Here is a 16,138-nt window from a genome sequence, read left to right as displayed (position 1 = left end):
GTGTGCGTGTGCGTGTGTGTTGGTGCACATGTGGAGGTGAGAGGATATTTTGTAGGGATCTCTTTTTCCTTCCACTATATATGTAGATGAACTGACAGAAGATAAAGACATATTATAAATTCTCCCGATGCTCTTAGTGAAGCTGAGCAGAAAAGAAGGAATCCAAACCAGCCAACAGCAATTACTTAGTGTAACAGAGAAGCAAGCCAGAGCTACTAAACCTTTCTAAGTCTTGCCTTCAAGCCTGAGGACCTGAGGAGGTCAATCCCAAAACACACTGGCGGCTTTAAAGGCAGCCAGTGCTTCTTCCTTCCATCAGGAGACTACCTGAGCAGCATCTCCAGGTTCACTGTGTAGGGTCTGTGCTCCCAGTCGTTGTGCCCTGAATTACAAGGTTTACCCTTCTCCAGACCCCAGCGACAGTTTGTCCTGCTCTTCCAGCCTCGTTGTTGCCCTAGCAGCTTATGCTCAGCCAGTCCCAAGTGGATGTCAAGGGCCTCTGTTAGGGCAGCACCTTTCTGAGGGTTCCATTTCTATGTTGGTTATTGTTTGTCTACCCCACAACCAAGTGGCTTAAAAGAGCAATATACTGTTTCTTGAAATGCTGAGGGTCACCTGGGCTCACTCACTAGGTGCTAAAGGCAGGGTCGACTCGGCAGAAAACCAAAACGGCCTCCTTCATATGTCCGGCCAGTGCTGCAGATGAATGAGGGGCCTCAGATCTCTTCTGTATGGTCTGTCATTCCCACGTATATTCATCTTCATTAGTGTTCAAAGAAAAGGCAGAAGTCGTATGGCCTGAAAGTGCACACTCCAGAACATTCACATCACTTCTGCTGCATTCTGGTCTTGAGGCAAGATTTAAGAAAGTGACAGTTCAACTTCTCCTCTGAGTGGATGTGACTCCATAGTCACAGTGCACAAGCTTGTGCAATGTCAATACCCAGTGGGGGTTCGCCCCACCCTCACCCCAGCACATCCTCTCACACAGGAACTGTCAGTACCTCCCAGGGTGTCTGAAATACAAAATAACCCAATACGTAGTTGGGAGAACTATCGGGCTGGAGATCCTGAAGTAAGACACCAGTGTCCAGCCCTAAACCAGAAAGTCCTTACTGGGTGCATGCTCTAACAGATGAGCTTCTGCTCAGGTCACTCCGTCAGTCACGAGTTCATTTGGGAGACTCTGGAGCATCACCGTACTCTCTCCTCCAGCTATGAGCACACACTGATTACCCAGGAGCCTCAGGTGCACAGTGCAGCTCTGCTGATGTGCTCCTCTGCAGACTCGGAGTAAACACACGGGATACGGCAGTGCACGCCAGCCTTTTTCTAAAGTACTCGGCCATAACGATACTGCCAAGCTAGGCAGGTATGCTGTGGACTGGACATAGTTATGATGGTGGCCTCTGGCCCTGGACTTCCGCAGTTTCTGATGAGCATTTATTTTGTCCTTTAATCACATTGCTACTAGACCCAGTGCTGTGACACTCTATGAATAGACTCCATCACCAAGGCAACTTAAACAACAGTTTACTGAGGCTTACAGTTTCAGACAGTTAGTCCATGGCCATCGTGATGGGAGCATGACAGCAGGCAGGCAGGCATGGGGTCAGAGCAGAGAGAGCTAACTGGGAATGGGGTGGTCTTTTGAGAGCTCCAAGCCCTTTCTCAGTGACATGCCTTCTCCAACAAGGCCACACCTCCTAACTTTTCCCAAACTGGAGACCAAGTGTTCAAATATTTGAGCATATGGAAGCCATTCTCATTCAAACCATTACAATATATTCTCATGCAAATGATACATGACATTTATAATATGTAACCTCATATATCTCTGTATATGTATATACTTGTTCTCACTTGCTCTGCTGACTGAACTCATGAGCCTATAAATTTCTGGCTGAGAACTGAACACTGGTATAAAAAGCTATGGAAGTAACTTGAAACCTAAGCTGATACTAAAGCCTGACAGTGTGAGAACTAGCACTTCAAGATGTCTGTGATCCCGTCCCCAGAGCTCAGATGCTGCATGTGTCAGGCTGCTGCTAGTCTCCTTTGTCTCCGTGGACATGGCTGTCCAGGGTTCCAATCCCAAAGAACACCTCTTAGCAGGTTCTAGGCTGAAAGACTGATCTCCAGGCCTTGGGATCTGTGACCCTCAAGGGCCTTCTTCATCACTCTGCTCACAAGAGACTCCTGGATCTTGGTTGTTTTTATTTCTGCCTGGTTAGCTCAACATGTCCTATGGATGCTATCATTTGTTCTGAATTCCATCCTCAGTGGAGCATGTGTCAACTCTGCCTTTTCAAAAGCAGAAGTTCCTTCCTGATGCTCATACCAGTGCCATTTTCATTGAGAATATGCTTCCTGTTTTATGTGTCACATTCATTTTTTTCAAACATACCTTTTTGCGTATTTTAAGCTCATGTATGATTACCCAACTTCCAATAGAAATAATCCTGCCACGTGTACAACAATTATTGTTCAAGGCAGACTGCTCCCTGTGTACTTTATCATTTTTGACTATGATAGCATCCTCAGAAGACATCCTCTGTATATGTACGTTTAGTTGAGGACAGGTCACACAAAAGCAATATTGCATATGCCTTTGTGGGACATCCTGGGATAACTCATCCTAAGACCAGTTTGTACATTAATGTCTCATATGGTTAAGAAATACACCCCAAACCCACATAGAATACAAGACTGGTTTCAAATTCATAAGAGAGACTTGACCCATTTGGAGTCTAGGTTGAGTGAGACACATCTTCTTCATCCCCTAGTGCTGGTGAGCACCCTTTAATGTGGATTATTACTTCCGACAGGTAGAGCCTTTCTGGAACTCTGCCTTCTTACAGGGTCTTCACTCCTGTTAACATTCTGCCTACAAGGCTTTGTTTTAGCACAGCCAAGCATACAATAATACCACCCCTTCCCTGCTCCACTACTGGACAGTGGTAGATTCAGTGTACACCCATGTCCTTCTGCCTTTCATTTTTTATTTCCTGGAAGGCAAGAGGTTGCCTCTAAAAAGATGATCCTGTTATTCTAGGGAGTGACAGAATGCTTTCAGGCTGCCTAACAATCATGTTTAGAAAGAAAAGATGAGTGTTGTTCTGATCACATTGCCATGGTTACTGTGATGCTAATGGACATGTCTGCATCTCTCATGTGAATAAATGAACAGAACTGTCCTCACCTGGGAGTTTCATACATTGACTGCTATTCTTTTTCCTTGTCTACCCAAGAAACACCCAGGGAGCACTGCAGAGGCCCCTCTGCCTGTGTGCATTCCAGATCCTGTGAAGGTGACAGCTACAGGCACCAGGGAACATCCTCTGTGGAGAAGTGCAGAGGCGAGACCAATGGCAAACACCCGAAGTGTGAGGAGGGACCAAGCAGAGCCAGGCTACCCTTGTCCACTGGGTCAGCCTGTCCTGCTGAGAAAGGAGAGGACTCCAGCCCTGCAGCTGCAAGTGCTTCTTCCCAGCAGGACCGCCCCAGGAAGCCCAGCAAGAGACAGGACAGGGCACCCAGGCCCAGATGTGCTTCCCAGAAAAGACGCACCCATCAGCTCAGAGACAGGTGCTCCCCAGCTGGGTCTAGCCGACCTGGCAGTGCCAAGGGGGACGTTACCTGTGCTGATCAGAGTTCTCTCCACCATCACACACCAAGAAACAAGTTGACCCAGGACAAGCTTATAGGAGGGGTCTCCTCAGATTTGCCACTCAGCACAGAAGAGTCGAGGTCAGGACGCAAGAAGCTTTATGAGGCCATCTGTACATCTCCAGAGAACGACATGGCTTGTGGCCCCCCGCCTGGACAGAGTGTGAACATTCACCTTCTTCCTGTAGAGCAGCGCCTGCTGATAATCCAGAGGGAACGAAGCAGGAAAGAGCTGTTTCGAAGAAAAAACAAGGCAGCGGCAGTCATCCAGCGAGCTTGGCGAAGGTAGGAGGGCAGGGGGCTACGATCTGCCATGTTTCTGCTACTGTGACACCCTGTGCTATCTGGTGTCCCAGTGAGCTCAGGACAGTGAGTTCTGGCTTGCCGTGCCATGCATACCTCTCCCTCCCAGAACTTTCCAGGGTGTAAGTAAAATGCAAGTGTTCTGTACCGGAAAGTGACCAGGACAGAGCAGTAAAGCCCTGGTTTGCAATCACACCTCCCAGTTTCCCACTGCAGCTTTGACAACTACCTGATTTAGACAAATCTCTGCACCTCCCTTGACCCTCAGTTTTCCCAGTTAGGAGGAGGGACTTATCAACCCTTGCACCTAATGTTTATGGTAGGCTGCTTATGTCTGTTCCTGTCTGTTCCCGTCTGTTCAAGTGGTTCTAGCCACCCCAAGGAGGCTGTCAGGTCAAGGATCAGGAGTCCTATGTTCTTAGACACTCGGAAAATGGCTACGCCTGTGGTAGTAGCACTTGACCCTTGGACCCATGTCTTAGGGCCTTTCCTTCCATTACCAGTGTGTTTGTGCAGTCACGCTAATGGCAGTAGTAAAGGTGCCCTGTGCTCCTGTTGGAGTAGAGAAGGGAAGCCTGGGTGGTACTCACACACCAGGCAGTACTTTTACAGCAGCTGCTATTGTCACAGCCACTGTCAACAGCAGTCTGCATTTATCAGGACAAGTCCTCACAATACCATGAGGAAGGTCTCTCCTCACCCCATCCCACAAATGAGGAAACCAAGGCACAAGGAGATCCATCAGCTTAGCAACATTCCGGGCAGAAGGTGCCAGTACTGACTTTAAGGTAGTGACCCCCTGCCAAGCCACAGATGGGAACAGCCACTGTCTCTCCACTTGGGAAACCATGCCGGCATACACACTGGCCACCAGCCAGGGTAGCTTTGCTTTAAGCATCTTGGCTGAAAACATCGGGCTTACCCTGTCAGGCCCCACAGCTGCTCTCTAGCCCAAAGGTCTCTTCTCAGACCGTCTGCTCTCAGACTCCTTTGAAGAGTCAGAGGTTGACAGGTCCTGTCACTAAGTGTCCAGAGTAAATGAGCCCAAAGTCATTCCTTCAAGAACAGTGCCTCACAGCGCACGCCGACCTGTGCAGGTGATTACGCAGGGCCTCTTGGGCTGCACTGTTGTGAAGACCTGGGGTGGGACATAACTCTCAAGAGCCAATGGGAAAGCACACTGAAGGATTCTGTTTCAACTATTCTCTACTTACCAACTGAAGCCCAAAGCACTGTCCTTGAGCAGTGTCCTGCACCAACCGTAAGGGACACTGAAGGGCTAAGGGGAGAGGCCTTGGCACTCCTGTACTTGTGAAACGCAGGCTATCTTTATATGGAGAACATGTCCAGCTAGAAGACACAAGAAAAGAGAGGCTTAGGCCCAGAAAAAATGAGTCTTGGGGTTGTGATTTTAATTCACCTGTGTTTTAGAGTATCTTATATAGATGGGGAGGAAATGGTCCTTCCTCCACCATATCCACTTTGCTCGCTGAACAGGGACTCTCAACTGAATTCAGAGCTAGCCAGCTTGCCATCCCTGCCATCCCTGCCATCGGAGTGTGTGGGGGCTGCATGACGCCCCGGCATTTACACGGGTGCAGGAGATCCAAACTGCAGTCCTCATGCTCTAGTGGCGAGTGCTTTACCTGCTGAGCCAGCTCCCAGCCCCCAAGCCTGCTTTAAACTTGACTGTGTTAAACGTTAAAACCGAATAGTGGACAAGCTAAGTTGGAAAACAGCTGTGTAAAATTGCTTGATTTTTAACAACACACAGAGCCAACTCTTACCAGCATTTCTCTGGCATTTACTGATATAAATTAGCAACAGGCTAGACAGTAGGAAGAACCTACAGCCTGTGGTTTAAAAGGACTATTTTTGTGGTTAAAAGAGAACAGCGTTAACGCCAAGCAGGGGTATGTTCTTGAAAATGGGAGCTGGGAGCTGGGTGGTGGTGGTGCATGCCTTTAATCCCAGCACTTTGGAGGCAGAGGCAAGTGGATTTCTGAGTTTGAGGCCATCCTGGTCTACAAAGTGAGTTCCAGGACAGCCAGGGCTACACAGAGAAACCCTGTCTCTGTCTCGAAAAAAACAAAAAACAAAACAAAAACAAAAAAAAGAGTGTCCATCATTTAAAAAAGAAAGAAAGAAAGAGAGAGAGAGAGAGAGAGAGAGAGAGAGAGAGAGAGAGAGAGAGAAGGAAGGAAGGAAGGAAGGAAGGAAGGAAGGAAGGAAGGAAGGAAGGAAGAAAGAAAGAAAGAAAGAAAGAAAGAAAGAAAGAAAGAAAGAAAGAAAGAAAGAAAGAAAATGTTAGCCGGCGACTGTTCCTCTGCCTGGGGATCATTATGCTCCACCCGCCCATCCATGTCCCCACGTGCTCAATGCAGGCTGAAAGCTGAAGCTCCCACAGCACCAGCCAATGCCTGGGCTTCCCGGTGACTTGGAGCAGAGAATAGCGAAGATTCTTGGCATTTCAACCAAAAGAAACTGATTTGTCAGAAAGGTGGTGCCACCCGGTCAAGAGACACTATAGTTAATTACTCGGTGGGAAGAATCATGAAGTTGGCCTCTAAGGAAGCAGGGAGGGCCTACACCAAGCCCAGAAGGGAGGTATTTTGTTTTTCTTTGGTTTTGGAAGACTTGGGAAGGTTCCTGTCTCTGGTGCACTGTCACACAGGAATGGGGCTGGCTGCTCTCCTGTAAGTCACAGTAACATAGATAGAGATGAACACTAATGGTGCTCTCTGTTAAATGGTTCGTGACAGGTCTATGGTCTAGACCCCACACATACACCAAATGTTAACATTGCCACCATTCATGACACAGGCTCCACTTCCCAACAGGGCCATCATAGTAAACTCTGCCACTCTCCTAAAACCTTCCATGTGCACTCACCATGGGCAGAGCAGACCGGTCAGCAGTGCTAAGTCAGAACCCCAGGGTTTGCTCTCACCTTAGGATGCTCAGTCTTTATGAATGTCCTAAGGTTTCCCCTACAGGACTCAAGCCTTCGGACGGTGCCTGCCTGGGATGTAGCGTGATTAATAATGTTGGCGGCTCCTTACAGTGCAGTTCAGCTTCACCTCCTTTCCCCAACCAAAGTCGTGGTGCTTGACCACATCTCTTAGGCACAAATGCTCCATCACTCCTGTCTAGAAGACCTTTCTCTGCTAGGCAGCACCTACTCCCTCTTTAAAACCCAGTGGAGTGCCAAGCAGCCATGGAAAGCTTCCCAAACATCCATCCTCTGGCTCTTGCATGACAGCTCACGCAACACAGGTACTGCTTTGCCCCTCAGCCTGTCTCACATGCCTGTGGCTGCTGGAGGGTCAGGACTTACCCAGTTCCAGTCTCTCAGTATCCAACATGAATGTTGAAATGGGGATGGGAGCTTGCTAACCCTAAGCTTGCCTCCCATTAAGTAATTCCTGTAGCTGTCGGCATTGCAGCGTCTTAAAGCCTGTCCTCTGTGACCCCACCAGCTACCAGCTCAGGAAGCACCTGTCTCGGCTTCTGCATTTGAAGCAGCTTGGAGCCAAAGATGTGCTCAGATGTACCCAAGTGTGCATAGCCCTGCTCCTCCAGGTTTGGAGGAAAGAACTGGAACTCAAGTTCCCAAAGTCCATCTCAGTAAGCAGAACATCGAAGAGCCCATCCAAAGGCATGTCGGCCACAAAGTCTGCCAGGCACTCAGTGCTCAGGCAGATCTACGGTAAGTATTCTTCTGGGCACTTTGTAACGAACACCTTGGGATCCTGAGTGTCATGCCACAATCTGCAATAAGACGTAACTGGATAGCCCTCCATCCAGATACTAGAAGATATTTTACTTGCAAGTACCAATAGACTTTTTACAAGTCTTTAATGCTAAGAGCTCCTCTTCTAGGTCCGAAGACTGAAAGCTTCACCACTTAAATCTCTCAGACTTCTGCTTGGGCCCTCCCCTCACATTACCCACCTCCTGGATCCTCAGAACCTATGTCACTTTGGCTGTTTGTGTGCTTAGATAGCATAGTGTTGCTCACCTATGCAAGTGTCTACAACTCAAGTCACTGTTTAACAGATGAGCTGTTGTAAACTGAAGTATTTCTAGCCCTGAAAAAGGCCATCAAGATAAATTAGCAGTCAGGTACCCTTGCATAGTCTCCTCAAACACAGAGCCCAGGTCCCTTTAGGAACATCCCTGTCCCTGGAAGTTTGACAGCATTTCAACCTACCATGTCTTCAATCACTTAAGTTCCCAATTCTGAATAATTTCAGCTTTTGGACTTTTGGATTAGGGATGGTTAGCCAGTAAGGTTCATGTAAATATACCCAAACCAAATAAACCAACCACAAAAGTAATAGCAAAACCTTTCCAAAATTTGAAGCATTTCTGGTCCCAAACTTTTCAGATAACAGAAAAAAAAAAACCACCATTTCCATGCCATGCCTAATTTATCTTGGCAGACGCCTGCAAGCCCTCACCTCAATAAGAACTGAGAACCGGGTCAGGTCTTGGCAGCCATTCATCAGATAGGTGACTATCTGTTGGTTGATTGCAGGTTGTTCTCAAGAAGGGAAAGTACATCATCCCATCAAATCTTTAAAAGTCCCTCCTGTGCTTCATCTCAATTCAGGTAAGGAAGCCACTACAGTGGGAGAGTAGATGGGGAGTCAGCATGGGACATGGGATGAATTTTCCCATGATCCTTTGTCTTCAGGTTATATCTTTTTTACCCCCTTTTCATGGGTTACTGCCATTAACATCTTTAAGACACTAATGCTTTTCACAACTAAAAATTGATTAATATTACCTCCAGTAGAATCAATAAATGACAACCATTTATTATTGATCCCTTTATAGTCTTCACGTAAATATCTTTCTTCAAAGGAATATATTGGAATCTTTGTCACGTTTTTAATAATCTCCTCTTACCATAGATAGAAGACCACCACAAACATTAAAGCATATTCTGCTCAGACTCTAGCACAATTGCACCCACAGGAGCAGCACAGGGAATGTCTTTTCCCTCACAACATATGTGAGTTTTACTCAGGACCTCTTCCTTCACGCCAGCATTAAGAGTGGGTGATAAGTTCAGGGCTGTCAGCAGCTAATGCCAGGTCTGGCCTATCTTCACAGGTGGCTATGGCAACACCCTCCCCCACCCTCCCTGCTCTCCAGGGCCATCCTGCAGAAACAGAGAGCAGCTGGAAGGTGAACAATGACTGTCAGCATGAACTTTAGCATTCATTTAGGTTTTGGTGGAGAAAAGCAAAGTAATTACTGCAAAATCTTTAATAAGAGTTGGCTAATTCATGTAACACAAGGCAGGTTGATCACGAAGTAGCAGGTGGGGTGGTCAGAAACTTTCAAAGGAATCAAGGGCCACAGATGTGGTAAGACTGTCCTTACACTGGACTCGAGAAATATGTCAAAAGCAGAACTGTCACATATTACAAGATATATGGCATTTAGATATAATTAAATACAAAGCAGGTAATCAGATCATTCTCCTCTCAAATCCAGATTTACCAGCAATCCTTAAAAATGAAGATGTTTAGCAGCATAGAGGTTTTTAGAAAGAGACTTGAAACGCATTCAGTATTAAACTTAATGTAAGTACATACAATACTTTTTTAAAACTTCATATAATAAGCAACTTGTCCTATAAATTTCTGACCTATTTGAAATAAAATAAAATGGAATCTTTGTGTAGCCCCAAATTTAAGGGAATACAGGTTAGTTAGGTCCAACCACACCCAAAGTAAGCACAAAGCATTTAAAAAAGCCAGTTGGATAGATGCTTAAGTTTAACTGGGCTTATACGTGTTAAAGAAAAACATGTCTATAAGTCATTTCAATGAACTGAACATACACAGGTGCTAAAACATGGAATCAGATGATTGAACCACAAAGGAAAGCATTAACTTGACTGAATTATTAGTTTGCTTTTTTATTTAGGAATTCAGTAGGGCTAAGGGTTTTCTGATTTTGCTCAGCAGGCTTTTCAATTCTTTAAAAATTGCTTTGCACAGAGTACATGTTCCTGTTCCAATTTGAGGAAGTGCCCTCCTAAGGCTTTGCACATAGAAAGCCAGAAAATGATGGAAATTCCAAGATACAGCCTCCCTGGACTACTGCTTTGTATGCATGGGACCCAAATAAGCAATCTCTGCCTTCTGTAATCTTCTACACCCATACCATCATGCACAGGATTTCAACCTAGCTCTTTACTGACACATGGCCACCTGTGTCCATCTCTTTAAAATGACAAGCTCCCCACTAGCAAGAGGAATGACCATGGCTCATGTGGCTACTGGTAATGGCACCTCTGTAGGAACTCAATATATACCTCCACCTAGAGGGGAATGCAGATGACAACTTATTTCAAGACACAGTTACAGTGTCCAAGATCCAAAAGCAGTAATTTAAAATCAGGGGAAATTAAGGTGTGCTCCTTAGCCCAAAATGTCCACATTGCATACTTTACCTTCCACATTACTATCTGTCAGTAATAAATACAGCAGACTTCAGGTTTCCCCGCCATTTTTGTGGCCTGTCATTTGTTATTATGTATGAAACTAATGTTTTCTGTTACACCCTAAAAGTGTTATTCTAAGGTCACAGGCCTCAAGAAACCTATTTTGGCATGCAGGCATAGTGCCTGTAATCCCAACTATCAGGAGATTAGGATACAGAGATTCCCAAATAAAGAAATAAATAAATTTAGGCTACAGAGAGATTCTCAAATAAATAAATAAATAAATAAATACAATTAAAAAGCACCCTCCAATAAAACTAAAACCAAACCAAAAAAATAAAAATAAACACTTCCCTCCCCTCAAAGACTCCTGTCATCCCTAAAACCTTTTTGTTGTGGTGGCAAAAGAACTCTAAGACGTGTCTAAATCATGTGTTCCATGTGAAAGGCATGCAGAGAAGGATGCTGTCTTACCATTTCCACCCACTCAAGATCTAGAGTCCACCTAGAGCCCCTCGAAGTCCAGTTCTTGCTTTAAAGAGGTGTCTATCAGTGAGGTGAGAAAGAACTGGTCATCTTTATCTAGGAACCTGGCTCATCACTTCTTTCCTTGGCACCAGGGATAGCCCCATCCCAAATCCTTTTATCTTACCACAAGCAACTCCTCTCTGCCATTCAGATCAGTAATATAAATATCCATTTGCTTTTAACAGTGAGCAGTTTGCAGTCTATACATCTTGACAACAGTGGAAGATCAAAGAAGTTTTCTTACAACCTGCAACCAGCCAGTCAACCAAAAAACAAGCCAAAGCTTTGACTCTGGAGGAAGATCAGAACCAGTGTGGAATTCTGCTCTCTGTAAACTCTTACTCATGAGAAAGCTTTACTATCTGTACCTAAAGCCTTATTACCCACCATATGTGGTCAAAGACAATGTTCAAATGGTTTCTCCTGGGAACTGCTACTCAGCGTTACCTTTTTATTCCTCTCAGCATGCCCTAAAAGGACCAGAGCACAAAGCTCGGATGGATTGCCTAGCTGTGTGCTTCACCTCAGCCAACATGGCTGGAGATGAGAACTCCCATACTCAGTGCAAGTAACAACACCTGCACTAAAGGAGCTGCTGGGCTGGGATTTCTAACAGCTAACTGGCACAGGCCTAGGTTTTTCACGATAGAGAACCTGCTTAAATGAGATAGAAAACCTGGGCTGCAGCAGCCACCCTCAACTCTTTTTACTTCCCTGGAACATACTGTGATGACAAACATCTCAAGAGACATTTTAAATTTTAGATCACAATCATGGCTTAGTATATGCATTTAGAAACTACCCATTGTACTAAAGTGGAACTAAGACGTACACTCTGTGGCTTCCTTAGTTTTCAGTTTCCAAATTGGCCCAGAAAAGACTAAAGCTGAATGGCACCAATGATACCACAGTACCAAGTCAGCAGGACAGGGTTTATTTACAGCAGAATTCGCCAACCAACTCAGGCTTCTTCTCTTCCCCTTTGCATCTTCTGAACAACTTGCAGAAATATGTAGTATTCCCCAAATGCAATTTCTCTTGTGAAAGGAACCCACATTCTAGCTAAGAATACTTGGCTTAAATAAAGTCTAGTGATTATGGGCTTTTACAGAGGCAAAGATGACATCAGGTCATTCCTGTGATAACACTAAAGGACGGGAAGCAGGTGTTTATTTAATTACCTAGACTTTTGGTTTAGTAAATTATATTCAAAATTATGAAGACAGGTTTATGTAGATGGGATCACAAAGTTTCACTGGTAAGCAAATGAAGGCACCATAGCTCACTCTATGCGTTGTAAACATTTAGCTCTTATGAAAGTCAAAATGTTCTATTGCCTGTCCTTGTATCGTGTGTTAGTCCAGGCAAACACTGTGAGACCACTAAGAACTCTTACACCTTATTTTCCCACTTCTGTATGAAGGAAGCTCATGAACAACTAACTGCTTTAAAACTTGAGGTTTAATGGCAAACATCTGTTACATCAGTCTTTCTTCAAAATAAAATGAATGTGCATGAACAATTAATTTCAAACAGGAGGTACCATGGTGCTTCTTTAATACAATGCATTCAATATACTAGGCCCTTGGGGATGGCCACTGATGTACACGCTGAAGCAGTAATGTAAGTCTGTAAGCCACTGCTCCTGAACATTGCCACTCTTCAGAGTCTGCAGAGAAAAACAAAAGGCACTTTAGTTTGAGAACCTGACATTTTTCATGGCCTCCAGAAAAGTATCTTTCCCTAACCACCAGCTGGAGTACACACACGGGCTGGACGTAGGCCTCCCTGAACATATGTAGCAGATGTGCAGCTTGGTCTTCATGTGGGTCCTGAAGAATTGGAACAGGGGCTGTCTCAAAAACTGTTGCCTATTCGTAAGATATGTTCTAGCTGGACTGCCTTGTTTGGCCTCAGCAGGAGTGGACGAGTCTAGCCTCGAAGAAGCTTGAAGTGCCAGGGTAGGAGGATACCCAAGGGGCCCTCAGAGAAGGTGAAGGGGGAGAAATTGTGGCAGGGCATGACAGAGAGATGGGGCAGTAAGCAGAAAGTAAAAAGTGACTAAGTAAAGAAATAAAAATTAAAAAAAAAATCCTCTTCTTCTATAAACTAGAAGAAATCTTAAAATACAAAACAAACCAACCAACTGTTGGGAGTTACTATAGCCATCTAAGAAATTTTGAAATTATGAAATGGGCCCTAAAGGCTTAGGTATTTGAATAATTAGTCCCCAGTGAGTGTTAATGTTTTGGAAGGTTCTTTGGACACAGCCTACTTCTGGCCTAGGCTCTCTACTTCCTGACCTACTGAGATGTAAATCCACCCAGCAAATACCCACTGCCACAGATGTATCCCAGCCACAGTGCTTACTCCATGATAACAGAGTGCCCTCTCAAACTGTCAAATACAGTAAGTCCTTCTTTTAAGTTGGATCTGTTATTTGGTTAATGTGACAAGAGAAACAGTATGTGGCCTTAAGTTCTTTGCAGAACTGCTCCCTCCTGGACATGCTGGAGACTAATAAAAATAATTATGGACAACCACCATCCATTCCTTATGCCTTTATTCCTTCCACTTGGCATCAGTTTTCATGATCTTTACACTAATATCAATAGATTAATTCTATAGGGCCAGCTATCAATCTTCTTTCTCTTTTGTTGAGGTAGGCTGATACCAAAACAATTAGGTTGTACTATATCAGGGAAACTAATCAGATTACTTGAATATTCTCATTTAACAGTCACCAAAACCTGCATTAATCCTATTTTAACAGACAGAAAAATAAGCTTAACTACAGAAGTGAAAAAGAGTCGCCATCACTATCACGCAAAAAAACCTGTCTCACAATGTCTTTACTGCCTAACTCTCCAACAGTAAGACCCTTGAGGTGGACGAGCAGCTACTGCCCCTCCCCACAACTTCTCTAATAGCCTTCCAACCCCTGAAGGATAGAGTGGCCAGGCCCTGCCCTGAAAACAAAACAAAAACAACAAAACAAAAAACAAACAAATAAAAAAAGAGCCCAAGATCAAGCCTCAATCCCAGGCCACCCTGGCACACTCCTCCACGCCCCCTATATAAAGCTTGCATCCTGCTTTAGTTTTTGCTGCTCTCTCCAGAGCAGAGGCAGCCACTCTTAGGTCTTTCCAATGAATCTCGGATGAGGTTTGTTATATGGTGTGACTTTGTGGTATTCCTTGGCTCCCAGAGGTGTTCCCTCAGAGCCGCAACATTTACACCAACTGAACTCCTGGTGCCACCTTCTTCTTGAGTATTTTAAGACCGTATTCTTAAAAGACTGGTTCTGAATCATGGACAGTCAGTTGGTACACAAGAAATTCTCTCAGAAGTAGTTCTTGGCCCTCCCTCTAACAAAAAGGACAAAGTACTGGGTTCCATGATGCCTACCGTGATATTCTTGATAATCTGCTGCACTATGATGGCATTTGTCAGCATGTGTGACCTAAGAGGCACATGCTGAAGCAGCAGGCGAAGCAGCTGGCCTACAACAGGCAGCTCCTCAGGAGAAGCTCTGTTCACCCGTAGACTCTGCAGCATCAACCTGAGGACTCTAGGCAGGAGAGCCAGGATGGAGACACAAACCTCCCACAGCTTGTCCCTATAGTAATAGAAAGAAAAAGGAGTTGGTGAGCTAAAACACAAGAGAAATGCCCTTCCCATATTACCCAAAACTAAAATAGACTTTCAAGAAATACAAATGTTTCTTGCCAGATGTACAGCTCAATGTCTATAATTCCAACATTTGGGAGCTGAACAGAAGTGGCATTGATTTTGAGCCCAGCTTAGGCTACATAATAAGTTCAAGGCTAGCCTAAACAACCGAGATCCTGCCTCAATAAACAAAACAAACTCCAAACTAAATACAACAAACCATAAGTAGTAAAGCAACTAAGAATTAACTGCTAGCAAGTCTAGTAAACAGCATTTTCCAGGAAGCAACAGTGATTTTATATATAGCATAGAGCTTGCCAGAAAACAGAATGATTTACACATGTACCCACAACACTAGAAACTGTTCAATTACTATACAATGTAGAAGACACCTGAAGGCTACTGCTCCCAAGAAAGAACAGAAATCCATAGATTTCAAACCTATGACTGGATCCAGAGTCTGGCCAGTATCACCAAACAAAGGAACGGACTAAAAGACTGATTTCCAGAAAGAAAACCATGTCTGCCAGGAACCCAAACAAACTTTAGAAAGTAGCCAATAATGGGACCATTACTCCAACACTGGGTCATAAAATGATAAATGGTCATCTCCATGTCACTAAACAGGCTTATGGTATATATGATCTGAGTGTAATTAAATGACACAATATCCATTTGGAGGGCAAGTACAGGGACTTACGGGGAACAAGTAAAGTCCTGAGTGAATATATGTTGTCGACAAAGGGAATTCCATGTCAGGAACCATAAAGTTAGGATTGATTGGCAAAGCTTTCCTCAAGGTGAGGCTTGGAGAGACGGCAAAGCCTTCCATAGGTGTAGAGTGCAAATGATGAAAGTGTATTCAGAAAAAAAATAAATAAAAATTAAAAAATAACAAAAAAAAAAAATTATAAATCCGGGCGGTGGTGGCGCACGCCTTTAATCCCAGCATTTGGGAGGCAGAGGCAGGCGGATTTCTGAGTTCGAGGCCAGCCTGGTCTACAGAGTTAGTTCCAGGACAGCCCGGGCTACACAGAGAAACCCTGTCTCGAAACAAAAAACAAACAAAGAAACAAACAAAAGCACGAAAGTGTATTCAGAAAATGTTAACCACAGTTGCCCCTGTGGCCCAAAGATGTTTATGGGCTCAAGACTATTCCCCTTCCCCTTACAGAGACTACTACACCTACCATTTTTAGCTAAGCCTATCTCTTTGTTCCACTGTATGCAGTAAGCCCACCTAACTGTTTACCTATATATAGTAAACAGTATATAATAAGCATGCTGAGCTTCCAGTGTAGTGCAGCTTCTCCACCTGAGAATCTAGCCTACCCAATCCTAGCTCTCTCTAAATGCACCTTTATTCTTCATTCTCTCACTTGCCCTGCTTAGGTCAACTCCTGGAGCTATGCCAGAGCACAACGGAGATTGCTGAAGGCTCCAACCTTAGTCTTAGTTTCTGTACTTAGAGTGAACAGCCTTAAGTCCCTAAATCTCAGCTTT

The 16,138-nt window shown here is 44.6% G+C and overlaps 2 protein-coding genes across 3 annotated transcripts in view; one reads left to right on the top strand and one right to left on the bottom strand.

The window, feature by feature from the left end:
- Invs (inversin) overlaps positions 1-13,509 on the top strand; it is a 30,505-nt gene extending 16,996 nt beyond the window's left edge. The window contains exons 7-11 of the mRNA XM_028770270.1: positions 2,787-2,791; positions 3,252-3,954; positions 7,452-7,681; positions 8,513-8,587; positions 11,149-13,509. Coding sequence (XP_028626103.1) covers positions 2,787-2,791; positions 3,252-3,954; positions 7,452-7,681; positions 8,513-8,587; positions 11,149-11,252 — 1,117 coding nt within the window. The 3' untranslated portion in view covers positions 11,253-13,509. The remainder of the gene's footprint in view (positions 1-2,786; positions 2,792-3,251; positions 3,955-7,451; positions 7,682-8,512; positions 8,588-11,148) is intronic.
- Tex10 (testis expressed 10) overlaps positions 12,407-16,138 on the bottom strand; it is a 40,827-nt gene continuing 37,095 nt past the window's right edge. For both annotated transcript variants that reach the window (XM_028770199.1, XM_028770200.1), the window contains exons 14-15: positions 14,372-14,582; positions 12,407-12,632 (exon numbers count right to left, since the gene is read on the bottom strand). In XM_028770199.1, the coding sequence (XP_028626032.1) occupies positions 12,519-12,632; positions 14,372-14,582 (325 nt within the window). In that variant the 3' untranslated portion in view covers positions 12,407-12,518. The remainder of the gene's footprint in view (positions 12,633-14,371; positions 14,583-16,138) is intronic.

This window comes from Grammomys surdaster, unplaced genomic scaffold, assembly GCF_004785775.1.
Source record: "Grammomys surdaster isolate TR1022 unplaced genomic scaffold, NIH_TR_1.0 199, whole genome shotgun sequence".
NCBI classification, from domain to species: domain Eukaryota; kingdom Metazoa; phylum Chordata; class Mammalia; order Rodentia; family Muridae; genus Grammomys; species Grammomys surdaster.
This window is presented reverse-complemented; position numbering and strand designations above follow the sequence as displayed.